Source organism: Phocoena sinus, chromosome 19 (assembly GCF_008692025.1).
Source record: "Phocoena sinus isolate mPhoSin1 chromosome 19, mPhoSin1.pri, whole genome shotgun sequence".
NCBI lineage: Eukaryota > Metazoa > Chordata > Mammalia > Artiodactyla > Phocoenidae > Phocoena > Phocoena sinus.
Genome location: NC_045781.1, coordinates 39715991 through 39743979, shown reverse-complemented (window position 1 = coordinate 39743979; position 27989 = coordinate 39715991). Strand labels below are relative to the sequence as shown.

The window sequence follows — 27989 nt, the reverse complement described above, 5'->3', positions numbered from 1 at the left end:
CCTTGTAAAATGCCTCTGCTTCCGCAGAGGCTAGCAAGAGCCCTCAGGTAGCGGCCAGACCTAAAGTGAAACTCGATAGGTGAAATGTATTTTTTCTTTCCTTTTCTTCCAGTACCCTCTACCTTCCCCTTCTCTCCCCTGTCCCTTCCCCCTTCATATCTTTTTTCCTTCCTTCCTTCCTTCCTTTCTCTGTTTCTTTCTTTTTTCCTGAAGAAAGGAAATTAAAGCCTCCTATTTCTGGTGTCAAATGCTGGCTCCCAGAAAATATCATTAAGAAAAACCAAACACCTGTTTATAAGTAAAATCAAGCGAATTTCTACAGTAAAGATCACTACCTCGTGGTCTTAATAGGGTCAAGGAAGGAGGAGGTGAAAAGCAGGATATTTGTGAGGATTTGGGGGTCTAGTTTAAGCCCGGTTTTTCAATTCGTGGTTCGATTAGGATTAAGCAAAGTTCATGATAGAATAGGTTAAGATCGGTAAAATTGGAAGTACCGGGATGCTATCAGAAGATAGCCAGGAAGCACTGGGTCCTTGGTCAGGTTTCTCAAGATTTCTGAGCTTCAAGTTCCTCACCCGTTAAAGAGTTAGACAAGATTTAGTGAGATATCCTGTACTGATCTCATCCCAAGGCCTGAGCTTTTCGCTTCAGTCCGTCGGGTGCCTCGGCCCCAGACGGCGCAGCTGGAGCGGCCAGCTGACGGAGGACCGGGAACGGGTGTCTTTGCGCCCCTCGATCGGCAGAGGCCGCTAGCGCGCCCTCCACCCGGGTGGCTCCCGCTCGCGCCGCCGCCTCCCCGAGCAGGGCTGCCCCGGCGGCCGCCTGACCGCCGCCCACCTCCCGCCACCGCGTTGGCCTCAAGACCCTGCGGGAGCCGCGGACATCGCAAGCCCGGCGGAGCGCGGCGGGCGGCGCGGACCCTGCGGGGCGGGCGGCTGGAGGCGCGGCAGGCGCGGGCGGGCCGGCGGGGTCCTCGCGGGTCCTCGGCGGGCCCGGGGGAGGGCCCTCTTTGTGGCTGCAGTTGGCAAGATGGCGCCGGTGGGGGTGGAGAAGAAGCTGCTGCTGGGTCCTAACGGGCCCGCGGTGGCGGCCGCCGGCGACCTGACCACTGAGGAGGAGGAGGGCCAGAGCCTATGGTGAGACCGCGAGGCGGCCGGGCTGGGCTGGCCGGGCCGGGCCGGACCGTCGGACAGACTTAACGGGCCGTCGCGGGCCAGTCAGGTTCAGGCTGGCCCCAGGGCCGACCGCTGTGCCATTGTCCCCACAGGTCCTCGATCTTGAGCGAGGTGTCCACCCGCGCCAGGTCCAAGCTGCCGTCCGGCAAGAACATCCTGGTTTTCGGTGAGCGCCGGTGGCGGGGCGTTGCCCGGGGAGCTGGGGTGGGCGAGGCGGGCGCCCTCTCACTGGTGCCAGCCTTCTTCTCCCCTGCCGCCTGCCCGGGAGAGCCTGGAGACCCTGGCTGGACAGCCTGAGAGTGGCCAAGTCCACTACGGCCGAGGTCAGGACGTTGCCCCTTTTCGAGAGCCCAGGGATGCTGGCAAGGGCTCGTCGGCACATTCCATAGTCTTTTGGCCGCAACATCAGCTTTGCTTTAAATGTCCCTGACTTCCTGCGCTCATAGCCTCGAAGTTCACCGAACTGCGGGCGTAGAGAGGGGAGGGAGTAGATGAGGTTAGCGGAGGAGGCGGGCGAACGAGGTGACTGGGGGTCGTCGGGCTGTGGGGAGATGCCACAGGAGCCATTTCTCTATCTTGATGAGCGGTGCACGGTGGGAGGGGCGCTGCAAAGGACAGCAGGCCTTGGAGTCTTCCCCAGGGACTTTTCCTACATTATTTTAGCCTTCACTGCTGGGTTACCTGGGTTAGGTCTCTCAGCGTCTCTGGTCTCCTTTGCTCATACAAGTAAGGGAGTTTGGCTGGGTTCATTTATACAGCAGACCCATTTGTTGAGTGGGTCGTTTACTGTCGGTTGGGCACTGGGACAGCACAGACATTCCTCAGACACTACACAAGAATGTCAGTTTAGTGAGACACAGATAGATGTGTTGGTGATTGCACTACACCATGTTGGGCATAGACAGATGATTTGGGGCACATCATATGGCTTGATGCTGTTTGGAGTTAGGTGTTTTGAAGGGTAGGTGTTAACGTGTAGGGGCCCAGAGGGTTAGTGTTTGCAGGAATACAGAGGTGACAAGGCGAGGCGGGGGTGTTGGAAGTTACCACAGCCTCCTTGTGGAAGGTGTCTGATGAGGTAAGTCCGAGGCAGATGGTGGAAGGCTGAAGAGTCGATGCTTTTTCCTGAAGGCACCCGATTCTCAAGGGCCTTTTATTTTACCTCCATCCTCTGATTCTCACGGGAATCACTGTGAGGGTGGTTTTCCCACTGTTTTTGAGGTGAGTGGCTGGTCTTTAGTTGATGACCACTGCAGCAAGTAACAGAAGACCCTTAGAGGTCTTCACGAATTGGGGGATCAAGGGCACCAGATGTGTGTTTAGAAAGGGGGTGCTGGCAGCAGAGTGGCAGGTGGCTCAAAAAGAGCAGGTACTGAAGTCAGGCTGAGTGCTCACCGTGTCCAGATGGGATGTGGAGGGCCTGAGTAAGGTAGTGGCATTGGGGGTGGAAAGGAGGACTTGGACCTGTGGGATGCCTTTCAGTTCTCATGTTCTGTAATTCCATATTACTAAATCCCAGGGGTGCTTAGTAGTGTTTTTTGGTGGTGGCTCTTTCTGATGTTTAAGGTTTCTTTTGGGGGGAGGGAGAGTTGTTAGCTGGGTAGAGGGGGATGAGGGGGCTCTTGGTAATTACTAAGGTAGTGCTTAAGAGTTTTGCTTAGGTCTGTAATTATTTTCATCAGTTTCCTAGCCTTCAGGGTGCTTATGAAAGAAATGTACTAAAATCAAAGGTGAATAACAGCTTCATTCTTTATGATTATGAGGCAGGATCAGACTTTTTCAGTTCAGAGTCCCTAGGTTTTAAGGTTAATTATATTCTGAAGATTTCTTGCTTTCCTTATGGTAAAAGTTTATTTTGTGAGAAACTAGCCCCCCCTTTTACTTTCACTTTTCCAGATGCGTGTGTTATAAATTATAGGTAGGGCCTGCGGGCCTGCCTTCTTCCTTTCCTTGTGAGGTAAGGATGACTGCAGTAGATTGTCATTTTAGATCTTGGAAATTGCCGCCTTTATCACCTCTCCCCACCCTGACCACTCTTACAGCAGGTCCTGCTTTGTTTATGAATACAGGTGAGACCTCAATAGCAAGCTCCACATGAAAGTTCCTTGTGTGAATGTCCAGACTCCCCATCCTTGCCTAGAATAAGCGGTACGCTTTGTCTTACATGCATCACTTATAGGTGAAGATGGTTCTGGTAAAACAACCCTCATGACTAAACTTCAAGGAGCTGAGCATGGCAAAAAAGGAAGAGGCCTAGAGTATCTCTACCTCAGTGTCCACGACGAGGACCGAGATGGTGAGTGAAGCATTGATCCATGCAAGTCTCTGACTCCTCGGTTGCCACTCCTGCAACATGCCCAGGCATTCTCAATTTTCTCTTTAGGGCTAAGAGAATTAGTCACAGGGGAATAGATGAAGTGTATCTCTTTGTAGGACTTTACCTATTTTTCTTTACAGAGTATGTTAGCAAAATGGGGAATGGGCCTGTTACCTGCTGCTCTGGGTAGCCCTTACTTAAGAGGAGAGACTGAGGGTAAAGTTTCAAATGCAGATAAAAGTAAGAAACTGAGAAGTTTTTGGACTTCCCTGGTGGTTCAGTGGTTAAGAATCCACCTGCCAATGCAGGGGACACGGGTTCGAGCCCTGGTCCAGTAAGCTCCCACATGCCGCGGGGCAGCTAAGCCCGTGCACCACAACTACTGAAGCCCGTGCACCACAACTACTGAAGCCCGCGCACCTAAAGCCCGTGCTCTACAACAGGAGAAGCCACCACAATGAGAAGCCCGCGCACCGCAATGAAGAGCAGCCGCCGCTCGCCGCAACTAGAGAGAGCCCGCGTGCAGCAACGAAGACCCAGCGTGGCCATAGATAGATAGATAGATAAAATTTATTAAGAAACTAAGAAGTTTTTAAGTGCTTTGGACTTTTCTATGAGAGAAACACTTGGCAGACTGATCTGGGCACCGTTGTTACTCTGCCTAGTTTTAGTGGAGAATCTGAAATTGATGTGGTTTAGAGTATAAAAGCTTAACAGATATTCACAAAAGAGTTTTGAGTCTTTTTGTGACAGTGTAGAAATGCTGATTGCTTGTGTGTTTTTGTTTTGTTTTGTTTTGTTTTTTCCCCCAGTGGAGAAAATAGAGGCTCAGAGGTAATAATGTTCTCTTAATTTCTCACGTCTAGAATGTGGATAATAATCGTTTTCTACCTTCTGGGTAATTGGGATGGTTAAAAGTGCATGGTAAAAAAAAAAAAAAAGAAGTGCGTGGTAAGCCCTATTATAAGGATTAGATATCATTTAAAATTGTGATAAGTACGATTGTGAGTTGGATTGGAATAATGGTTTTTGGTTACCACTAGTCAGTAATACCTCCTTTGTAAAATTTTAGGCTTTGTGTTAGATCTTGGATGGCTCTAAAGTAAATAATTATTAATGCCTAGGTTTTTTTATTTGTAGAAAAGTTACACTGTAAGGATGAAATATCTTCATTAAATTACTTTCTTAAAATTGCATTTACCCATTTGTACAGTAAGGACCATGATGTAGGGGTGATTATATAAGGGGGCAGATCCCACCACCTCTGGTTCCCCATTTCCTTATTGCTAAAATGAAGAAGCTGAACCCAGGTCCTTCCTTGCACCTTAATTCTTCGAGATCCAAGAATCATTTAAATAGAGGGGAAAAACCCTTTAATCTTAACTTAGTAGTCACCTTAGGACCCCAAGATTTTATTCCTGCTCCTTCTTCCCTGGCTTCCTTTGCCATACTGAACATTCTCTGAAGGATGTGAAAGAAAGGTAGGAGGTAGACCTGGTGCTAAGGGCTCTCCTTGTGTAAGGAGAGCAGAGGCTTTCCAGTGCCCACCTAGGCCCACTGGCGTTTGTGTAGGTAGGGTTGGGAGTCAGGGGTCACCGAGCTGGGCTAGGGGGCCTCATATGTCTGAGTGTTTTGCTTCCTGTCTTTGATGATTATTGTGGAAAGAACTTGGGCTTTGGAGCCAGGCAGAACTGGTTCAGAATCCACTCCGTTAGTTACTAGTTGTGACTGACTTAACCACTCTACACCTCAGTTTCCTTATTTGTAGTATTGGGCAATGGTACCAATTTGTAGGTTGACAGAATGAGAGGTGGCATGTGTCAAGTGTAGCTGAGTGCTTGAGACAGGTGGTAGGTCTAGTACCCTTTTGAAAGTATATGAAACATGGTGTAGATACTCTGACATTGCTATAGCTGCTTGTTTCAAAGGGGCATAAACATATTTCATGCCAAGCATCAAAGTAACTATATTCACTTACCTTTGAGTTAAAATACATTAAAATCTGTAGACTTCAGGTACAGTTTGTTTGTTTGTATTTTGGCCACGTCGTGCAGCATGCGGGAGCTTAGTTCCCCAACGAGAGATCGAACCCGTGTCCCCTGTGTTGGGAGCACAGAGTCTTAACCACTGGACCGACAGGGAAGTCCCAACAGTGCAGTATTTTTGAAGGCATTCGTAGAATCCAAGTCAAAACCGCTATCTGAAATGCATTAGAGTGTTGAAAGTATAGCTAGATGTAGATACCTTTGTTGTACTGTTGAAATAAAGTCATGAATATAAAATTTTTCACAGCATGTTAGTGAATTGATTATACCCAAAAAAAGGTAGCTAACAGAAGACAGGTTTTTTAAAGGGTAAGTTGCAATTTATTGGGGAAGAAATTAATGAAATGATATTTTTGATAGTAGGATTTCTCCCTCATGGTGCTTTTATTAAAAAAAATTCTCAAAAAGATGTCTAAATTTTTTAAAAAAGTATATTATTAATTTGGAGAACTATCTTCTACAGTTTGATCTTCCAGATATAATTTGAGAATCACATGCTTCATTAAGTGTCAGCACTTGCACATTTGTCTGTATATGTTTTTAACTTTACTGTGGAAAACAAAACTACATAAAAGCATAGACTATTTTGATGAACCCCAATATATCTGTCACCTGCCTTCAGGTTAAAAGTTCTAGGTCAATTTTATTTCAGCTGTACTCTCACCCTCTTCTCTTTTCACTCCACATTGGATTATTAAAGCAAATTTCAGACATTATATCTTTTTATGTGTAACTACTTCCATATGTATGTCTAAAAGATTAGGATTTTAAAAAAATAATCATATTATCATATCAAAAATAAGTGTAATTCCTTAATATTATCAGGCACCCCATAATTCATATCTCATTTTATATAAGTAATGAATTTATCTTGGCATTTAAATACAAAGGTCCTGTCTCTTTGGCACCCTTTGTGGTATGTGAGCACACTGTTTAGTGTGACTGACACAGGAAGAGCTTGTTTAACCACAGGCTCTTCGGCACAGCTTGCTGCCTCACAGATTGCTGATATCTTAGAAGAATGGATTATTTAGACTATGGCACAGTCGTCCGGGGAACATTTGTAGCTTTTATTAGTATCTTTTGATGCTTACTGAAAGACAAAATGTCCTTCACTCTTTACTCCTCAGACATTGCTGGAATCTTTTTGGATGTGGACACAGTATATTATGGTTGTTAAAAAATTTTATAGTTTAAACAGTTCACAAGGCACCTTGATGAAGAGTTGCTGCCACTGAGCACTTGGACCCTTTTCTGGTTAGGGTTTCTGTCTCTGTTCTGTGTGGAATTCTGTGGCTGTCACCTTTAAGTTCTTCCTTATGTGGCTCTTTGAGCTGTGCTGATGGTCATTGTCAGTAACTTAGCTTCACTTCTTTTCTTAGATCACACACGCTGCAATGTGTGGATTCTGGATGGAGACTTGTATCACAAAGGTCTGCTGAAATTTGCAGTTTCTGCTGAATTCTTGCCGGAGACCCTGGTGATTTTTGTTGCAGACATGTCTAGGCCTTGGACTATGATGGAATCTCTACAGAAATGGGCTAGTGTTTTACGTGAGCACATTGATAAAATGAAAATTCCACCAGAAGAAATGAGGGAGCTGGAACGGAAGTGTAAGTAAAACAGGATTTTCTTAATTGGAAAATTCACTCGTCTTTTTGGATGGTTCCAGCCACCTTCCTTTTCACAGTGTCAAGAGGCTGCAAAGCTTCCCTTACAGAGTGTTTGTGTTTTGTTTGCACCATTTATTTCAGATTTGCTTTTGTAGATTCAGTAGTCAGAAAGTCTTCAAAGCAGTCTTTATCTCAGCTGTCACAGTTGAAGAAAGTAAATCAGTATTCCTTATTATTTTCATTGGTTCTCTTTTATAATAAGGGTTCTTCCCTCACCCCCAAAATGTGATCAGTTCTGTGAGTCTTTTTGCTGTTCTGTTAACTCGTGGTCTGCTGAGTTAGTATCAGTGGGTGTAGAGATTTACTGGGATCTCTGCAGCTTGAGTCCATTTCCCTGTATTTCCATTGAGGTCCTATGGACCCTCTTGTTGACAGGTTTAAAGGAAGACCCACAAAAGATAAATCTTTGAGTTCCTACCTTAGTTCCTTTGGGGCTCCAGCAAATATGATTTTAGTTAGAAATAAGAAATTCTTTTTTTTTTTTTTTTCATTAAAATGAAAGGATATTTTAAGACTCAAGGCATCCAAGCCCTTTTGAGAACAGAGAACTTTAAAGGAAGTTCTTTTTGTTTTGTTTTGTTTTCCTTAATGTGGTTCAGAAGCTTGTTTTTCCTTTTCGTTGCTTCTGTGCAGTTACATCAGCTTCTGTTCACTTGCCAGGGAAATGGGAGGGGCAGGGGCTGGAGCTGTGGCAGCAGCAGTGCTGTCTTGGCCAGGGCAGTCTTGGCTTAGCCTGGCTTATTTCCACGGGATGACATCATTCCGTTTAGTGAATTAATGAGGGCTTCTGGAGCATGGCACACAGGATCTTCAAACGTACTGGCAGAAGGTTTCAGAAATTTTGATGTGCTTTTCAAATCAGATTTCTTGCTGTGTGTCTTCCTGTCATAACTTCACTTGCTCCTGACTACATTAGCTAAAACAGGGAGTTTAACATAGAATTCTTTAGTTTGCTGTGTGCATGTGTGTTTCCTGGGACACCCACGTGTGCTGCAGTGATTCTTATGCAGCTCAGCACATCTGTCCTCAAACACTGACCTTTCTAGATAAAGCCTATTTTTCCCCTGAAATAGAGACCCTAAAGACAACTTCTGAGAATAGTTCAGAGCCTGAAGAGCTGTTCTCCTTTCGCTACGCATTTACCATCGTACCCAGACTAGTGGGTTAATGCACAGGAGATTTCAGTTTCTGAACCTGTTTTCCTAGAGTTATAACCTTGTAAAGATTTGTTAAAACAAAAAAAGGAAGAGATTGAGCCAAGGATATTTTTCTTTCCCAAATAGGGAGACTGTCTGCCTGGTGCCAGATCTGTTCAAGGCATTGGGGATACATACAGCAGACAAGGTGCCTGCTCCTGGGGAGCTTGTGCTCCCATGACACACTGAATTTATTTTGTGGTCTTAGTCATTGATGTCTGTGTTGCTTAGGATTAGATTGAGCTGCTTGTGACACAAGCCCAAAATAACACTGGCCTAAACAAGACTGGGTTTTATTTCTCTCTCCTGTGAATGAAATCCAGAGGCAGTTCAGGCCTGGAAAGCATCTTGAGGAAGACAAGTCAAGGACCCTGGCTCCTTTGTGCTTACTGCTTTGTCATCTTTAGGGTGTGGTTCTCTTCCTCTTGGCCACCAGAGCTCCAGCCTTCACATCTGTGTTGCAGGCAGCAGGATGGAGGAAACTCAAAGAAGGGCTGAAGGGTGTGTGCCTGCTGTCTTCCTAAGGAGACACTTCCTAAGGAAATGTAGTCTGTGTGGCCGTGTGTTCTAAGTATCAGTGCTCGGTTTGGTTGTAAGGAGGAAGAGGAGAGGACACTGGAGGGCGGCTGGCGATTGCCGGCACCACATCCGTGCCTCATAGCTCTGGCTAACCTTCTGAGAGCCTCTTGTGTGTTCACCACCTTTCCTCTGAGGTGTTTGGAATGGTACTCACGCCTTTCTGTTACCCGTTGAAGGAGTGCCTTTGTTAGTGCTAGTTTTAGGTTACATTTTAATAAAGTGGTTGGCCATCCTCTTGCTTAGAGGACTCCCACTTTGCAGATTAATTGGACTCTAGGTATTGTATTGAATGAGCAAAGGGCTGTCACCCAACCTGCTTTCTGATCCAACACCAGTCTCCAATCTGCTGAGTTTGGAAAGCTGCTCCATGGCCAGCCAGTCTCTTTCTGGATTAGGTTCCTCAGTGGTCCTGAATCTGCGGCAGCTGCTTGGCTGCAGGGTTTGTCTGAGGGGGAGGGCAGAGCAACCCCTAAAGCTGCCAGAAGGTGGTGCTTGTGTGTAGGTTAGTCTTGTCTTTACTGCTTTGTGTCTGGGGTTTCAGTTGCTTATCAAGTAGAGGAAAAAGATTAGGTGCAGTCTCTTGGGTCTTCTCAGAACTGTGGAACTAACGGGTGATCAATGAGGTAGGAGGGAAAAGAAGAGAAAGAGGCGGCGCTCTGCAGTCTCCTTCCCATAGCCACTCCCATCTGATGCTAAAGGGGAGCCCCTGGTGGGCTGATGGCCCCTGCTGTGAAATACTGGCCATCCCACCTCCTAGAGAGAAACTGCTAATACTGTGGTATGTGTGTACCCTAAGGGAAATGCACATTTTATTATCCAAATTACACAGTCCTCACTATGTTTTTATCATTCCTTTTCACCACCCCCGTTACGAATATTTGCTCTGCCTTCCAGCTTATTTTCTAAAATGCTGAGTTATTAAAAACACATGTGCATTTCCTACTGTTTTTGGATAGCCATAATTCAGTCATTCCTTCAGAGAATGAATAGCCTAGCCCAGGGTTTCCCAACCATTTTCATATCATGGCCTATGTAGAATGCAGCAGAGTTTATACAGCATGCTGGGTAGTGGAGGTTCATGGAGCAGACTGCTGGAGCTGCCCCACCCCTGCCTTCCTTCCCACAGTCACTTAGCTTACCTGTAACCTGTTCCAGGCTCTGCCATGCTCACTGTCTTGGAAGCCTGGTTGAGTGCCTCACGTGACCTTGGGCAATTATAGATATTACCCAGACGGTTAAGCCATTGTATTTTTCATTGACTTGAAGATTTGTTAAAATGCTTTTAAAGAGAAAATGTGGGAAGACTAAAAAGAGTACATATTCTCAATTATATTTATATTATAAACGTAATTACATATGTAAATGTAATTACATACATGTAAATTACATTTATAACTCTAGAAAATGCAAACTAATCTGTATTGAAAAAAAAAGCAGATCAGTGGTTGCCTGGAGTTAGGGATGGTGTTGAGGACAGGTGGGGAAGATAGATTACCAAAAGGTACAAGGAAACTTCTGGGGGTGATAGATAAATGCACTTTTTTTTTTTTTTTTTTTTTTTTTTGGTACGTGGGCCTCTCACTGTTGTGGCCTCTCTCGTTGCGGAGCACAGGCTCCGGACGCGCAGGTTCAGCGGCCATGGTTCACGGGCCCAGCCGCTCCGCAGCATGTGGGATCTTCCTGGACCGGGGCACGAACCCATGTCCCCTGCATCGACAGGTGGACGCTCAACCACTGCGCCACCAGGGAAGCCCCCGAATGCACTGTCTTGATTGTGGTACTGACTCATGGGTGTATTCATATGTCAAAAATACCAAATTTAGGGAGTTCCCTGGTGGCCTAGTGGTTAGGATTCCAGGCTCTCAATGCCGTGGCCCGGATTCAATCCCTGTCAGAGAACTAAGATCCTGCAAGCCGTGAGCCATGCCAGAAAGAAAAAAAAAAATCAGATTTACATTTTAAACATGCGCAGTTTCTTGTGTGTCAATCTTGGCTCCATAAAGCTAAAGTAAAGCAGATTTAAAAAAAAAAGAGAGAGAGAGAAAATGTGGGAGCCTTTGATTTCTTAAGAGCCTTCAGCAATCATCAGAAAATGCTTCTCTGTTTTTGTCCAAAGTGCAATGCAGTAAAGATCTCTTGAGTATTCATTTATTGAATCTGAAGAAATAAACTGCACTGATGGTTAAAAAAAAAAAAAAATCTCTTGAGTAGATTGTTTTTGTGCGTTTTTTTTTTGTTTTTGGCCACACGGCATGCAGGATCCTAGTTCCCCGACCAGGGATTGAACCTGCGCCCCCTGCATTGGAAGCATGGAGTCTTAACCACTGGACTTCCAGGGAAGTCCCATGAGTAGATTATTTATATTGGCAATGAAATTATATGAATGAGCTAAATTAAAGAGAAGTTGTAGAGATGAAATGTCATATCTGTGCTTTAGGGTTTAGGCAGTGGTTTTTTCCCAGTATTATATGAAAGATATTGTGCTCCCAGATAATTCCAGAAGCTTATATAACAATAACCTAAAGCCTTTGTAAATTAGGACTCACTGTTTTAAAATATTCGAAACCTGTTCTGTGGTTGAAGAAGAGTACATGCACTTTTCTCTAGATTCTCTTTAATCTAGTTGTCTGTGTTTTCTCAGTGAGCATGTTGTGGATGAGAGTAAAAGTCCTTTTGGTCCTTTAGTCATGTTGTGTGTAGAAGAGTAGAGCTGCCGGCTCGAAGTAGCTTTAATCACCATGTCCTTGTTCTCTGGCCTGACATAACCTTGAAGCACCCAGGAAAAGGTGCAGGTCTGTGGACTTTGTGTTCACTTGCCTTAACCAAGACCATGGACTGCTCAGCTTGAAGGCCCTCCTGTGGGGTTGCACCCATGGCCAAAATAATGCCAAGAAGTAGATGTTATATCACTCACCCCTTATTGTGTTAGGCAGGAACAGGTCCATGACACATGTGACTCAGGATCTCCTAAAGATGAAACTGAGTCCACAAGAGTGAGGATGATGAGATGCAGATGGTGCTGGCAAGTCCAGCCTCGCTCTTTAGCACGGACGCACCTCAGCTGTATGGCAACAGCATGTTCTTGGTAATTCAGGTGGTTCTGATGAGAACTCTGAGGAGTTTTATAAGTTGTAACCTATTCTAGTGGTTGCGTCTGTTGAAGTAACACAGTTCGACTATCCTAATATTTGAAAATGTAAAATATATAGGAAAAGTGTTGGGAATTCCCTGGTGGTCCAGTGATTAGGACTTGGCTCTTTCACTGCCATGGCCTGGGTTCAATCCCTGGTAGCGGGACTAAGATCCTGCAAGCCTTGCAGCGTGGTCCAAAAAAAGTGTTTTGTTTTGTTTTTCATAGTAGGAACTATTGAAGCCTTAGGAGTTTTTTTTTTTTTTTTTTTTTTTTTTGCGGTACGCGGGCCTCTCACTGCTGTGGCCTCTCCTGTTGCGGAGCACAGGCTCCGGACGCACAGGCCCAGCGGCCCTGGCTCCCGGGCCCAGCCGATCCGCGGCATGTGGGATCCTCCTGCACCGGGGCACGAACCCGCGTCCCCTGCATCAGCAGGCGGACTCTCAACCACTGCGCCACCAGGGTAGCCCCGCCTTAGGAGTTTTTAAAAACCTGTTTAATTGTTAAGAGTTAGATGCAATTAAAGATGACCAGGGGAATATCTTTACTGCTCTGAAGTTATACTGCTCAGACTGACTGAAAATGTCAGAATTGAGGTTTTGTGTCACCACCCTTAAATCCCTAATATTGCAGTTAAGTCAGATGCAGTTAGGAAGTTTGTCACAACTCTTTATGTTTTGTGCTTATTACTACCTGCTTCAGTTTTCTAAAGCTGGCATGTGCATTTTTTACTGTGTGTGTGTGTGTAATTTTCTTCTTCTTTTTCACCTGTAGTTGTGAAAGATTTTCAAGACTATGTTGAGCCTGAGGAAGGTTGTCAAGGTTCCCCACAGAGAAGAGGGCCTCTGACCTCAGGTCCTGATGAAGAAAATGTTGCCCTGCCTCTTGGTAACAACGTGCTGACTCATAACCTGGGGATCCCAGTGTTGGTGGTGTGCACAAAGGTGTGTGCCAGGGAATTGTATGCTTGGCTGGGTTTGGCAGTGCAGCAAATAAATAAATTAAATGCATTAAGAAAAAAATCCAATAAAGAACAAACAAAAAAATGGGGGGTTTCAAAAGTTCTTTGATCCTAGTCAGAGCCACTAGGTTGCCCAACTGCAGCATGTGCCATTCACATCATATTCTGTGAGAATGGAGCCCTGTGGAGTGTGCAGTGCACAGCCATGTCCAGTGGGCCTGTTCCCTGATGTGACCTTGTTTGATGCTTAGAGCAACCGTGAGGTGATCAGGGCTATCATATCCCTACTTTATAGATGTGGAAACCGAGGCCCAGGATGAAAGAAGAATCTCCAGTGGCTTTTCACTCTTGTCTATTTAATTAACGCTTGGACTTTGGGCTGTGGCTGCCTTCTTTTTTTTTTTAATTAATTTATTTATTTTGGTTGCTCTGGATCTTAGTTGTGGTTGGCGGGCTCCTTAGTTGTGGCATGCGAACTCGCATGAATGTGGCATGAATGTACGATCTATTTCCCTGATCAGAGATTGAACCCGGGCCCCCTGCATTGGGAGCGCGGAGTCTTAACCATTGCACCACCAGGGAAGTCCCATGGCCGCCGCCTTTGAAGCCATGATACTTTATTACTGACGAAGACAGTGTTCCCATCCTTAGCAGGCAGAGAGGCAAAAAGATGACTCCTTTCTCTTTCTGTCTTACCTGCAGTGTGATGCGGTGAGTGTCCTGGAGAAGGAGCATGATTACAGGGACGAGCACTTTGACTTCATCCAGTCACACCTACGGAGGTTCTGCCTCCAGTGTATCCTTGGGGCGCTGTGTTGGGGCCCAGGGGCACAGGCTCCCTTCTGTGTGTGCTAATCCAGGCTTCCTCCAGATGGGGCATCTTCAAAGAGATAAAGTACTTCCTGAATCCAGAATAGTTTTTTGCCAGGGTGAAATTGTATACATCAGCGGTCCCCAACCTTTTGGGCACCAGGGACCGGTTTCGTGGAAGACAGTTTTTCCACGGACCACGGGGGGCGGGGGAGGGTTCAGGCAGTAATGCTAGCGATGGGGAGCGGCAGATGAAGCTTCACTTACTTGCCCACCACTCACCTCCTGCTTTGTGGCCCGGTTCCTAACAGGCTGAGGACCAATACCGGTCTGTGGACCCGGGGTTGGGAACCCGTGGTATACATCATTTTACTTTCTAAAAGTTTACTGTGTTAGAATTTGAGACTTAATAATTTGTGCCTATTTTTGATTACTTTTTATTTTTAATGGTGTACATTTGATAGGCTTTTGTATTAAGAAGAAAGCTGATATGTGATACTTTTATTGCAAATTATTTTTATCATATCTTGGAAATCTTTTTAACCTTTGCTTTTTTTATAGGAAAGGTCAATTATCCAACATGATAGTGTTTTGGCTGCTACAGGGTTTCCTTTATGTTTATGTTTTGTGCTGTCCGTGAGAGAGATGCTGTGTCAGCAGACTTTTGAGTCTTGTTTCTGTAAAAATCCAATAGCAGTTGGTGCCATCATCCCACATCCTGGGCGGGGGAGGGTAAGGGTGGGTTCCACTACTTCCTTTGGGCTCTTAAGCTTGTCCAGCTCAGTGGAGGGTGCCAATAACATGTAGGTACCCAACTCTTGTATGCTTGATGACCAACTTGATCACATGTGGGCATCTGTCTAGGAAAGAATCTGTGTACCTTGGATATGCTGAGGGTTTTCCTCGGCTACCCTCAGAACCATTAAGTTGACTGCTTGGGACGCAACCTGATGGGTCAGAAGACAACAGTTTACATGTTCAGAAATGAACTACGTGGCCCGCTATCATCAACATGCTTTATGCTTTTGACCTGCTTCTGCTACTATTACCTTTTTAGTTCTTAACATTTTAACACTTTCTATTAATTGTGTGTTGATCAAAAACTGAGTATCCTGTGACTAGTACTTTGAGGATTGTGCTTGTATGTATTTGCTTTTGTCTCCTCTTGCAGTGAATTGGTTTTCCTTAAGCAGATTGATTAGATGGAGCGGCCTTGATTTACACATCAGTGAAGGAAGAGAAAAACCTCGACTTGTTGTATAAGTACATAGTTCATAAAACATATGGTTTCCACTTTACCACGCCTGCCTTAGTTGTGGAAAAGGAAGCAGTTTTTATGTGAGTTCTTTATAGGTGATGCTTTCAAACGCTTCTCTTCCTGGTACATTTGCTCTTTACATTCTATCCTTCCAAGTAAGATGGCTCTGTCTCTCTCTTATACAGCCAGCTTTCTACTACCTTGGGGCAAAGTGCTTGGAGTTGGACCTCACAGGGGATATATACACCCACCTTTCCATCTCTGCTCTTTTCCAGATTAGTTGCCATTCTGCTTCCAGTCTGGGGGAACTGGGTGGAGTGAGGTTAGGGATGCTGCCTTTCTTCATTGAGAGCAAGTTGCTAAAACATTTTTGCCACTTACTGTCAACTCTGGTAGAATACCGGCTGAGTGAGGGAGTTGCAGTATAGGGAATTGGTGCTTTGAGGATCCTGAACGTTTTCCGTTGGAGCATCTGGTTTATTGGCATCCATTGGCAGGGATGACTGCCTACGCCCTCCTTCGCGCCCCATCAGCTTGGGCTTTGGCTGTACTGAACGCCTGTTGTGTTTCCGGTGTTTCACATTTGAGGAGCCACTGGGGCTGATTGTCCTGGCAGAGACTTGGATACCTATTAGTCCTAATTTGTGTCATTCTCTCAGTGGAGAATGGTGGGTGTTGTGCATGCATAAGTAAATGTTGAAGGTGTGGTCCCTGAGAGGACTTGTGGTAGTATCATGCTTTTAGGCTTAGATATCCTCTTAAGAAAGAATTACAGTTCGTTCAACAAATACTGAGCACTTCTTCGGAGACCAGGTTCTATGCTGAGGGCAGAAATGAACGAGATGTGGTCCCTGCACATGGCACTTTAATGGACACACACAGCCGAGGAGGGGTAGGGCAGTACTGGGGTAGTAGAGGCAATGTGGCAGGGAGAGCAGAGGAGTGATGCTGGGAGGGTGAGTGGTGCGTCCCAGGCAGGCCAGAAGGAGTGGAAGGGTGGGAGAGTCTGGGAGAAGACTGAAGGTGTGACAGCCGAGAGCTCTCGGGACCGAATAGGCTGCCTCCTCAACATTTAGGGAGAGCCTCACTTGGGCTCTTCCCAGAGAGCAGACATAGAGACTTAGACTGATTTTAGAGAATCGTTGTCTAGAGCAGTCAGGCCAGCACCAAAGCCACAAGCTCTCAGTGAGTGGTATGCTATTGGAGTCAGTCAGTACCCAAATCACTTGTGATCCTGAGGAGAGGGAGGATCAGGGAGACTGGATGTGTTCAGGGCTGGTCTGGAGTGGAGAAGCAGCTCAGAGCTTCTGAAGGTGACACGGGTCATGGCAATATCTTGGTCATGCTCTGTCCCTTTGCACCTTTGGTCCTGTTGGTAGTTGCCTGTTGGGGAGCCAGTGAAGTCGTCGGAGCCATTGGGGTGGAGAGCCCTGGCTAAGCACCTTCTTGGTTCTAGAGCTGTGGAGCAGGAGTTGGATGGAGAATGAGAAGCCTGTGGGAACAATCAGTTGCCATCTTTTAGAGCTTCTAGATAAAAGTATGTCATATAGGGCATTTTACAATTGTTCCTTACCCTAGGCTGCAGCTTAGCTTAATGGAACCTGGGTGCCATCCTGCCCTGCGATGTCAAGCTGGGCAGCTCCCACATAGGATCCTCAAGAACTCCTTGTGTCCCTCTGGTTTGAGGCCCAGGATAGTGCAGGTCCTGCTACTCCCCTTGGCTCCAGGGTAGATATTGACACATCAGTAAAATTAACCAATCCATAAGAAAACTGTTGTCAGAAGAGTTCTCAGAGAAACAGCCCCATCCTGAGCTCTGTCCTATGTGTTGCTCTGTATTCTCCACTCTGTCAGAGCAGGGCCCCATTGTGTCCTTGTTCTTCTCAGCAGAGTTGTGGAAAAGCTCTGAACACTTCCTGTGGGTCAGCATGTATAGTCAGTAAGATCTCGCTCTGGCTCCTTAGGCCTTGGGCCTCATGAACTCAGTATGGAGCAGGACCTGTGAGGTTGAGCTGATGGACTACACTTGCAGTGAATATTGGCTTGTCTGCCAAAAGCTACAAGCCGGCCCAGCAACTGCAGACCAGAACTTGTGGGAAAGGATCTCAGCCAGGAGTCCTCTCTAACCCGGAGTGTGCTGAGTATTCCATAAGGCAGTCCCAGGAAAAGCAAGTCAGTCTCTGTGTCTTTGCCTTTAGACCTGCAGGCTGGGACAATGAAAAGAAAATAGCTATTTTACATGAAAATTTCACAACTGTGAAGCCAGAAGATGCATATGAAGACTTTATTGTGAAACCTCCTGTGAGAAAGGTACCCAAATCAATCACTTTAAGAGTTGCAGGTGGGGAATTCCCCAACGGCTCAGTGGTTGGGACTCTGTGCTTTCACTGCCGAGTGACTGGGTTCGATCCCTGGTCAGGGAACTAAGATCCCACAAGCTGCGCCAAAAAAGAAAAAGAAATAGTTGTAGGTTTTTTTCATGGGAAAAGAAACATAAACAAGTCTTACACATTGAACCATTTGGGGGGGTAAAAAAAAATCCAAGGGCCTTTTAAAAAAGTCTTTAGATGAAATCCTGTTATGTAATTGGCTCTGGGTGGCACAGCATGAGTGATGGACTGCTGCCTCTGGATTACTGTTAGTAGATCCCACTTGCTCCTGTGATCACCTGCAGACCCGGATCTGGGAGGTATTGTTTAGAACCTGCCAGACTTAAAAATGTCATTTGGGGCTTCCCTGGTGGCACAGTGGTTGAGAGTCCGCCTGCCAATGCAGGGGACACGGGTTCGTGCCCCGGTCTGGGAAGATCCCACGTGCCGCGGAGCGGCTAGGCCCGTGAGCCATGGCCGCTGAGCCTGCGCGTCCGGAGCCTGTGCTCTGCAACGGGAGAGGCCACGGCAGTGAGAGGCCCACGTACCGCAAAAAAAAAAAAAAAAAAAAAATGTCATTTGGCCATATGCCAAGGCTGGTCTTGGAACAGGGTCTTTGCCAGGCTAGAAAGACTTGACCTCTGCAGTCTCCGCAGGGACTCCCCAAACCCATGTTGAGACATGAGCACAAGATTCTCCTTTCAGCATGAATTTTGACAAGTAGTTGGGGGTGCTCTTGGTCTGTGACCACGAATGAGTGTGTCACTTCACTTCGCAGCTGGTCCACGACAAAGAGCTGGCAGCGGAGGATGAGCAGGTGTTCCTAATGAAGCAACAGGTAAGAAGACCAGTGAGGCCAGAGCAGAGGCCTTCTCGTGAATGAAACCAGCTCCCTGGCGTGAAGTGGGGGTATCACAAAGAGCTTGCAGGGACACAGGGGTTGCCACCAGTTCTTGTTCTCTCCCATTTCTAGGATTGGTACAGGGTAGGGGGCCTCTCAGGGGATCCCCTTCCTGCCTTGCAGATTCTCCTACAGTGATAGGCTTAGTATCTTATTAAGTACCTGTTCTGTCTGCAAATGTAGATTTTCTGGCGTAGTATTTCCCATGTTGACAGTTTACCAAACGCCCTGACCTCACTTCCGTTAGTTCACATAGTCCCACACAGCCCTGTGCGTGAAGGCAGGTGAGCTGATATACACATTATGTAGGTGAGGAGAGTAAACCCAAGCTGACAGTTCAGAATGCAGACCCAGTCCCACCTTTCTGTTTCACTGAGTGGTGTTAGACACATCACGGGTTTGCCTGATGATGCAGGCAGGTCAGCAGGGGGCGTTGATGTTTCTTCTAACCAACTTTTCCTTTTGTCCTCTCCTTGCTTCTTTAGTTTCAAAACTGGTTACTGGGAATATTTTTTGTTCACCATATACCAAATTGCTCAATTTAAATATTTTGCATTTATAGTGTAGAACCTCTGACTTGGTTGTTGTTAATGGTGCCCTCTAGTGGAATACTTGGAAGTGTTTCTCCGGACCTTCAGTACACGCAGGCCTTGGTTAATGGTCGGTGTGTCCCTCTCTTTGCAGTCACTCCTTGCCAAGCAGCCAGCCACACCCACGAGAGCCTCCGTGAGTACCTTAAACTAAACAGAGGGTCAAGACCCAATGTCATGTCTTCAAACTTTATACCATTATTTGTGAGAGCTTACATTTGTGTGAGCTTTTGTATATTCGGAGGGAATTTGGTCCCCCTAAAAGCCCAGGGCCAGGAACATGGTAGGAACTCAGAAAACGTCTGATGAAGGAATACAGCTCTGGGAATTAGAGTGAACGGGTTTTGTTATCTTGGTATCTCTTCTCTCAGGAGAAATTGGGATCTAAAAAAGGGACTGAGCTGGGCACAAACTCCCATTCCTGCCACCCTTCTCCCTAGACTGTGAAAAATACCCTGCAGAAGCATGTCTTCATTTTTGGAATATGTACTTTCTGTTATTTTTATGCCTGTGTGTGACTTGGGCTGGTTTTGGACTTAGGAATCCCCTGCAAGAGGACCCTCTGGCTCTCCAAGAACCCAGGGCCGGGGAGGGCCAGCCAGCGTGCCTAGTGCCTCCCCAGGCACGTCAGTAAAGAAGCCGGACCCAAACATCAAAAGTATGTATCCTGTCTCTTTGGAGAGTGGTTTAGTCCTAGGCCTCATTCCTACTTTAGGGGCTGAGTAGCTGGGTTTGGAAGGTGGAGACTCAAGGCAGCTGAGCTGTTTTCTTTCCCAAGAAGGGCTGCTTCCCACTTCCTCTCTCTGAGAGAGGGATTTCATGGTTGGCAGAGACCAAGGCCTCTTCCTTTGTTGGAATTGGTGGCCCTTGCACCTGGCTTTGTTTAAGACCTTGGTTAGGCCTCTATATTCAGAGAAGAATACAGCATAAGAAGTCACTTTAAAATGTATATTTTGAGTTCTCGGTTTTGTTGCTTATTAGGTTTATATTATTACCATTTATGAATTGTCACTTGTTTTGTCAAGCTCAGTTACTTACTAGTTTAAGTAGCCCTTACCCCAGTGACTTAATAACACCCCAAGATGTTGGCTGCAGTAAAACCCTCAAATTATATTTAATTCTTGCATGTTCGATGACTATCTTCTATTCTGAATGAGAGCTTTTCACAGCAGCTTTGGAACGTTACAGGCTTATAAAACTTTGAAAAACACTGCCTCATGGACAGGGAGATGATGTGGAGCACAGGTTATCTGTTATGCCTCTGAACAGGTGGGAAATCTAAACAGGTTTCCACTTATTAATTATGCTAACACATAATCAGCCTTAGCAGTGGCAATGTATAAGGCATCATAGTGAATGAATCTGCTCAGTATCCTAGGAAGATCATAACCATAAATGGATAATTCCAAGCTGAAAAATAGTTTGATGCTGTTTAATTAGGTCATTCAGTTTGTGTGATGCTTTTTTTCTTACTGTTTCCTTAGATAATGCAGCAAGTGAAGGGGTGTTGGCCAGCTTCTTCAATAGTCTGTTGAGTAAAAAAACAGGCTCTCCTGGAAGTCCTGGTGCTGGTGGGGTGCAGGGCACAGCCAAGAAGTCAGGTACTGAAGGGCCCCCAAAGACTTAGGACCCTTGTGATCAAGGAGTGCTAGAAGGTGGGGTGGTGGACAGGAGTGTCTGCTTTCACTGACCTGCAGACCCCTTGATGTTCTGAACAGATTTCCACCTTACACGGAGCAGTATACCTTACAGTAGGATTACCTTATTACCATGCGTGTTTCTTGGTACATTTAAGGTGGGATTTATGTATATTCAGGTTCTCAAGAACTGACTGTTGAGTGAGTTGAGGTAGATCCTAAATATTGGGCTGGCCAAAAAGTTCGTTCAGGTTTTTCTGTAACATCTTACATAACGAACTTTTTGGTCAGCCCAGTACATGGCCCAGGTGTAGAAGTTCTGTCCATTGGAAGTCGTGGTCTAGAGTGTACCATTGACATTTTATTTAGTCTTTAATATTCTGCGTTGCTTTATAAGGATTTTGCTCACTCTACTGCCTCCAGTCTTGCCGTTAGCTGCCTGTGAACCCTCACTGTCTCACTGGAGGGTCGTCATTTTCTCCTCCATGAAGCTCCCCACCCTTGTCACACATAGACATCTCTGTGACAGCCCACCCATCTGTTCTTCCATGTGGGCACATAGGGCAAGTCTATGTCTTTTTGGTCTCTGAAACAAAAGAACCAGGTTCCTTGGGAATTACAAATTTTCCCAGAAAGCTTGAGGCCATTTCCAAAGGGTTTTAATTTTCCATTGGCTATAAGTAATATTAATACAGTATTTTCCTTAATTGGTGTTTTCCAATCAAAGGAAACCCTCAAGAAATCACTCCATTGTCAGGTCAGCCTGTGCCTTCAGGTGCTCTGGAGTTCTTGAAGACTCAGAGTCTGTCTGATCTGTTGGCCCAGGCTATAAACTGGTATTCCCTGGGAGAAAATAGGGGTCACTTCTAGGCCCCAGTTAGTGTTCAACAACAAAAAATATGTGCACCAACTTTGTGCTGTATCGAAATGGCCAACCTTAGTCTTACATTCTTATTGAAATATGGTGTTCCAGGATATCCATGTGAATCAGTTGTAATTAGTAACAAAACATAAACACCTGTTCTGTCTGAGGCACAGAAAGTCGTTTGCTGCATGCCAGAAACTCAAATACGATCTCTAGGAAGATGGTGATGAGAGAGCATAGGGGCGAGAGGGTTTTCAGAAAGGCCTTTGTGTTTGGCACAAAGGCATCCCCAGGCAGGGGGCAGTAATGTAGTTGGGGAGCCCAGACCTGTGGCATTTGGAATTAAGAAGGGCTGAATTAGAGCCTGTCTCCTTATAACCATTGCAATGAAAAAAGACTTTCCTCATTCTTATTGGAGTTATTATCACCAAAAATGATTATAGAAATCTGTATAATTTTTTTTGAAATCTGTATAATTTTAAATGTTACTTAAAAAAAATTTTTTTTTTCTTCTCTCATCACTGCTGCTTTTTTTTTCTTTGAAGGACAAAAGACTGTGTTGACAAATGTTCAGGAGGAACTGGATAGAATGACTCGAAAACCAGACTCCATGGTAACAAACTCTTCAACAGAAAATGAAGCCTGATCCTCCTTAAAAAGTGCATATGTAAAATGACCAAATAACTATATTGATCTGCTCTAAGACCAGGATTTTTCTGATATGGCACATGCTATCAGTTTTTTGGGGCAGGGGAGATGAACTTAAAAAAAAATACTTCATTGGCTTGTCTGAGTGTGAAATGCACCTTTAGGAAGGTTATGTGTCAGACCCCTTTGTGAAGGATAACCCTTGGACTCTCAGGCATGTGGCTCTCTCATGGGCAGCAAGTGCAGCTGGGCTTCTTGGGGAGGGGAAGGTAGATGGAGAGAACGAGGGCCCACTTACTTTCAGGGTGGAGCCAATGAGACCAGGAAGTCATTGATCAGATGGTGGCTAGTCTGACCAGTTGCATGTTAACAGATTCACTTGTTCTTGGGAAGCAGATTAAGGAGCAGAAAGTCCAGGAAAGAGAAAGACTGAAAGGAGGAATGAGAGAAGTGTTGGTAGGGAAGCTGAATGTTGCAGGAAGTGGAGGAGGAGGAGATGAGCAGTGTTAGTAAATACTGTGTGTTCAGTAGAAGTCGAATAATCATTTTTAAGACTTAAAATCAGAAGCATTTCCAAACTAAACACTAAACAAAATGGGAATTGGACTTGTTCTGAATGCATCTTTAACTTACGAAAGATGTGTTAAGTGTGGGGATGCCTGAGTCAGGTGGAGCTGGTATGGGGGTGGGGAAGATGGCAGCTGCCCAGGACTCACGTGCTTAGCCCAGGCCATGTCCTTGTGGGAGGTGTTGGGCTCCACGCGTGTGTGTCGTGGGGCAGTCACTGTGGGGTATGTTTAAAGTCAGCAGTTACAAATTTAGTTTACTTTGAATTGTGTTTTCTAAATAGCTTCTGCTTTGTTTTAAAAAAAATTTTTTTTTTTTTTAACTACCACAGGCTGGCCTACTAGTAGAGAATGGGTGACCAACCTCTCATTTTACCATAATGCAGTGTGCTACAGAAAGTTTGAAGGAGGTTTTTAATGTAAATACACTCCAGTTAATTGGCTTACACCAGTCCCTGCGTTATGGTCATTGGAAACCTTCGTGGAGTTCCATTGATGCAAAAGGGTTTTGTCCTAGCTCCCTGGTCTGATCAGTGCTATCAGATGGACAAATAAGTGTGAATGTTTTATATTGAAAATGGAAATTTCTCTTGTTTTATGTTTTTCATAAACTGTAGCATTTTTTTCTTATGGAAATAAGTGTTTCAAGTGTCTCCATGTAGGGCAAATTCATGCACATTGTCATGTCACACCACCATCCTGGAAGTGACTTCTATGGATTTAAAATGGCACTTTTAATTTTATACATGACACAGAACATAAAATGCAAACACTACCATTAATTTAATATATAAAACATTTGTTGTCAAATCAAGGGAAAAACTACAGTTCACTTATGTGGAATTTACTTTTTTTATATGAATGTTTGTTGTACTGTGTCTAAGCATAACTTCCCTAATGTCATTACTTTTACATACCAGATTTGACTGACCACTAACCATACTGGACATAACTTAATATCGTATATTATATAACAAGACTCTAAGGCTGTCTTGAGTTGCTTTTCTGTAAAGGTCTGAACACTGTTAAGGAGAAAGCTGAGTATTTACTTGCCTTTCTGACAAACATAAAAATGTGTTTCTTGTGCCAGTCTTATTGTTGAAAATACACTTTTTTTCCCCCTTTTTAATTCAGTTTTTTTTTTTTTTTTAATGTATTCTGGCTTCCAGTTACCAGATTTTCCAGGTAATGACAGTAAACTGACTTGGAATGATGGTTGTGGTATAATGACCAATAGATGCCAAACAGCTTGTGGCCACACGAATGATGGGGTCACTTAATCCCTCCATAGCAGCTGGCAGGGGCAGGGAGCACAAAATGAGTGACCTCAGAAATAAAGAATTCTTCGAACGGCACATGCCTAAGAGGGATACAGTGTGATTTTAAATTTTAATGCAAAACTTTACTTTTTTTTATTTTTTATCATTTAAACTGATAAGCACTTTTTGTGTCAATATAAAATGTACTAAAACCGAAGAAATGCTAAGACACCTGTCTTGTGAAGGAAGGTTTCTTGGAGATCACTTTAGTTTCTCATAACAAGTGGATACTCCTAGGATCAGAAGAAACTGATGTATAGTGTCATGTGCTCAGTGGTTGCCAAAGTCTACCAACTTTGGGGAGCTGCAGGGTTCTTTTTAGGGGGGGTGGGAGGAGGGAGCATATTTTTTGTTATTTTGGGGTTTTCGTGCATTGGAACCAAAGGCCAAATGATAAACAGCCTTTACTTTTTAAAGTAAAATTCATTTCATTTGCAGAATACACTTGTATGGTAGACTGTTAAAGATAATTTTATGACTATTTAAGTACATTGTAGTGGTTACATCTGCTGTTTGTCTTTAAAATGGAAAAATCAAAGAAATAAGCCCAACCTTGAAGATAAGGCCATGATAACGGCCATGAATTAGTCTTTCCTAAAAATGCAACGGGTATGCTGCTAGAATTATTTAATTTTGTTTGCACTTTTTTTTTTTTGGATTGGCATTTTTAAACCAGTATTTAAACTGAAGATGTGTTTTATTAGTTTAACAAAGTTGAAAGTGACTGCTCTGTACATCATGACCTTAACAATGTTGATGCTGTAAGTGAAAGTTCACTGTTGTCTCTATACTAGGTTTATTGGTGTTTTTAACTTAAAATTAGGACTGCAGATTATTCCCCCACCAGCCTTAGTCCAGGGGTGTGGCTCTGTCCAGATGCAGTATGCAGTCATGTGGAACCTTGCTTTCTAGTGCTGGAAAAGAAGATGTCTCTAATTACTGGCTTCAATAAACACGAATCCAGACTGCTTACAATTTTTGGTGACTTTCTTTATGATAAATCATCCCACTGGAGATACACTGAATTGTCTGCTAGTCATATAAGGTATCTACCATGTAGCTAAAAATGTATACCTCTCTCATTTGAAATTATCGGAAATTCTGTTAAAGAATATTTTAAAACCATATTTTGATATATGTGGAGTTCCAGGCTGTAAGTAAAGTGCAAGGGGTGTGAGTTGTCCAACATATTTTCTTGTCTATTAGATAAGTTTTTGATTATCTGAATTGGGTAAGAAATTTTCACTTAACTAATTTAGAAGCCTTGAGGATTCATAGAGGAATTTCTGAGCAGCTGTACCATAATGCTTCTCACCTGCTGAAATGGGCAACAGTAAAGTATGTTTAAGAAAATCGGACACTTTATATTAGAGGTGAATTGTGTTTCTGATTATTAACACTTTAAGCATGTTGAATTTTCTGTTCTTTAAAGCTGATCTATTACACAGCTTTTCTCCCCAACTTTTTATTTTGAAAAATTGTAAACCTACAGGAAAGTTGGAAGAGGATATATTGAATACCCATGTTCTTTTACATAGATTCACCAGTTACTAACTTTTTGCCATATTTGCTTTCTCTGTCCCTCTCTTCCTCCCTCCCTCCTTCCCTGTATCTGTCTCAATACACACACATATACTTTTTTCCCCCTGAGTCATTTAAAATAAGTTTTAAACACCAGGGCATTTCACCCCTAAATATATTAGCTGAGTCCAGGCCAGTTGTCTTATAGAATATCCCACAATCTGGATTTGTCTTATTGTTTCCTCATGATTTCATTTAGGTTAAACATTTTTTGTAAGAATGCTATAAGTGAGATTGTGTATGTTTCAGTATTGCACATCAGGTTGTCCCTGTATTGGTGATGCTGGGTTTGATGCCTTATTTAAGGTAGTGTCCCCTATATCTATCAAAGTGGGGTGATACCATTGAAGATGTTGGATTTCAGCCACCTTTTACACATCATTTTTATAACATCCACTGATGATCTTACCTAAATCAGTTACCACATTAGGAGTTCTTAAATGGTAATTTTCTTATCCCATCATTCCCCTACATGTATTAGCTGGCATTCATCTATAAAGAAGAGTTTTCTTTCCTCTACCCTTTTTGGGTAGTTATTTTCACTATGAATTTACAGTTTTGTTTTTTTAATTCAAAGTGTTATAATCTAATAACTCATACTTTTTGATGCTCAAATTGTTCCAGATTTGATGAGTGGGAGCCTCTTCAACCAGTTGTGTCCTTTTTTAAAAAAAAAATTTTTTTAAGGGAATTCCTTTATTTTTATTATTTATTTATTTTTGGCTGTGTTGGGTCTTTGTTTCTGTGCGAGGGCTTTCTCTAGTTGCGGCAAGCGGGGGCCACTCTTCATCGCAGTGCGCGGGCCTCTCACTATCGCGGCCTCTCTTGTTGCTGAGCACAGGCTCCAGACGCACAGGCTCAGTAGTTGTGGCTCATGGGCCTAGTTGCTCTGCGGCATGTGGGATCTTCCCAGACCAGGGCTCAAACCCGTGTCCCCTGAATTGGCAGGCAGGTTCTCAACCATTGTGCCACCAGGAAAGCCCCTTTTTTTCCCCTTTTATTGAGATACAATTCACAATATAAAATTCATCATTTTAAAATGTTCATTTCAGGGCTTCCCTGGTGGCGCAGTGGTTGAGGGTCCGCCTGCCTATGCAGGGGATGCGGGTTCGTGCCCCGGTCCGGGAGGATCTCGCATGCCATGGAGCGGTTAGGCCCGTGGGCCATGGCCGCTGGGCCTGCGCGTCCAGAGCCTGTGCTCCGGGACGGGAAGGGCCGCAGCAGTGAGGGGCCCATGTACCACAAGAAAAAAAAAAAAAAAAGTTCATTTCAGGGGTTTTTAGTATGTATATTCACTCTGTTGTGCACCCATTGCCACCATCAAATTCCAGAACATTTCCATCACCCCAAAAAGAAACTCCATACCTATTAGTCCCATTTCTTCCCTCCCACCATTCCTAGCAACCACAATTCTTTTCTGTCTATGGATTTGCCTATTCTGGATATTTTACATAAGTGGAATCATACAATATGTGGCCTTTTTGTATCTGGCTTCTTTCATTTAGCATGTTTTCTAGGTTCATCCATGTTGTAGCATTGTGTCAGTGCTTCATTCCTTTTTGTAGCTGAATAATGTCCCACTGCATGGAAAACCATATTTAGTTTATCCATTCATCTGTTGATGTATATTTGGGTTATTTCCAATTGTTATTATGAATGAGGCTGCTGTGAACATTCATATGTAAGTTTTTGTGTAAACATATGTTCTTTTGGCAGATACCTAGAAGTGGAAGTGCTGGGTCATATGATAATTCTATTTTAGCAGAAAATCAGCAAACTTTTCCATAGCAACTGAACCATTTTATGTTCCTGCTAGCAATGTATAATGTTCTTTCTCCATATCTTGGCCAACACTTGTTTTCTGGGAGTTTTTTGTTTGTTTAACTAGAGTTATCCTAATGAGTGAAATGGTACCTTAGTGACTAATGATGTTGAGCATCTTTTCATGTTGTTATTGGCTATTTACATAGCTTCTTAGGAGAGATGTCTATTCATATCCTTTGCCCACTTTAAAATTATTTGTCTTACTGCATAATTGTAAGAGTTCTTTATATATTCTGGATACTAGACTCTTACAGATATAGCTGTGTCCTTTTGACTCGCCCCCATCGTTCTTTGAACATTTCCATACTTCCTGGCACAAAAAGGTGTTCCAGGCCCACCTTGCATTTCCCCTGCCTCTGACCTGGAATCAGCCATTTTCCCAGCGAGTCCTGGTTTCTTTTAGTGGGGATTGGTATTTAGAAACCAAGATCTGGACTGTAGGCATGCTTAGTGTTACTGGGTGCTGTTGCATCTAGGCCCTTTTGGTGGACATGCAATATGTACTTTTTCACTGAACATTGCCTAGAAGTTATTTTATATATCAG

The 27989-nt window shown here is 44.2% G+C and overlaps 1 protein-coding gene across 3 annotated transcripts; it reads left to right on the top strand.

Annotated features, from left to right (window-relative positions):
• Positions 1–996: 996 nt before the first annotated feature.
• Positions 997–25397, top strand: DYNC1LI2 (dynein cytoplasmic 1 light intermediate chain 2). Of its 3 annotated transcripts, XM_032613032.1 has the most exons (14): positions 997–1136; positions 1268–1341; positions 3355–3471; positions 6920–7150; positions 12890–13059; positions 13779–13872; positions 15089–15224; positions 17343–17454; positions 18292–18351; positions 19099–19140; positions 19545–19662; positions 20489–20605; positions 22052–22119; positions 23053–25397. In XM_032613032.1, the coding sequence occupies exons 1-14, from the start codon at positions 1030–1032 to the stop codon at positions 23077–23079; spliced, it is 1473 nt and encodes a 490-aa protein (XP_032468923.1). In that variant the 5' UTR covers positions 997–1029; the 3' UTR covers positions 23080–25397. The 3 variants fall into 3 exon arrangements, with proteins under 3 accessions (XP_032468923.1, XP_032468921.1, XP_032468924.1); XM_032613030.1 differs by having other exon boundaries at positions 1002–1136; positions 22052–25397; XM_032613033.1 differs by lacking the exon at positions 6920–7150 and having other exon boundaries at positions 1002–1136; positions 22052–25397.
• The last annotated feature ends 2592 nt before the right edge of the window (positions 25398–27989 follow it).

Bases quoted from the DNA above. Each gene is read 5' to 3' on its own strand.
- DYNC1LI2 (XM_032613030.1), top strand. From the start codon at position 1,030: ATGGCGCCGGTGGGGGTGGAGAAGAAGCTGCTGCTGGGTCCTAACGGG. The intron at 1,342-3,354 runs GTGAGCGCCGGT...CATCACTTATAG, and splicing joins CAAGAACATCCTGGTTTTCG to GTGAAGATGGTTCTGGTAAA. The intron at 19,141-19,544 runs GTGAGTACCTTA...TTTTGGACTTAG, and splicing joins CCACACCCACGAGAGCCTCC to GAATCCCCTGCAAGAGGACC.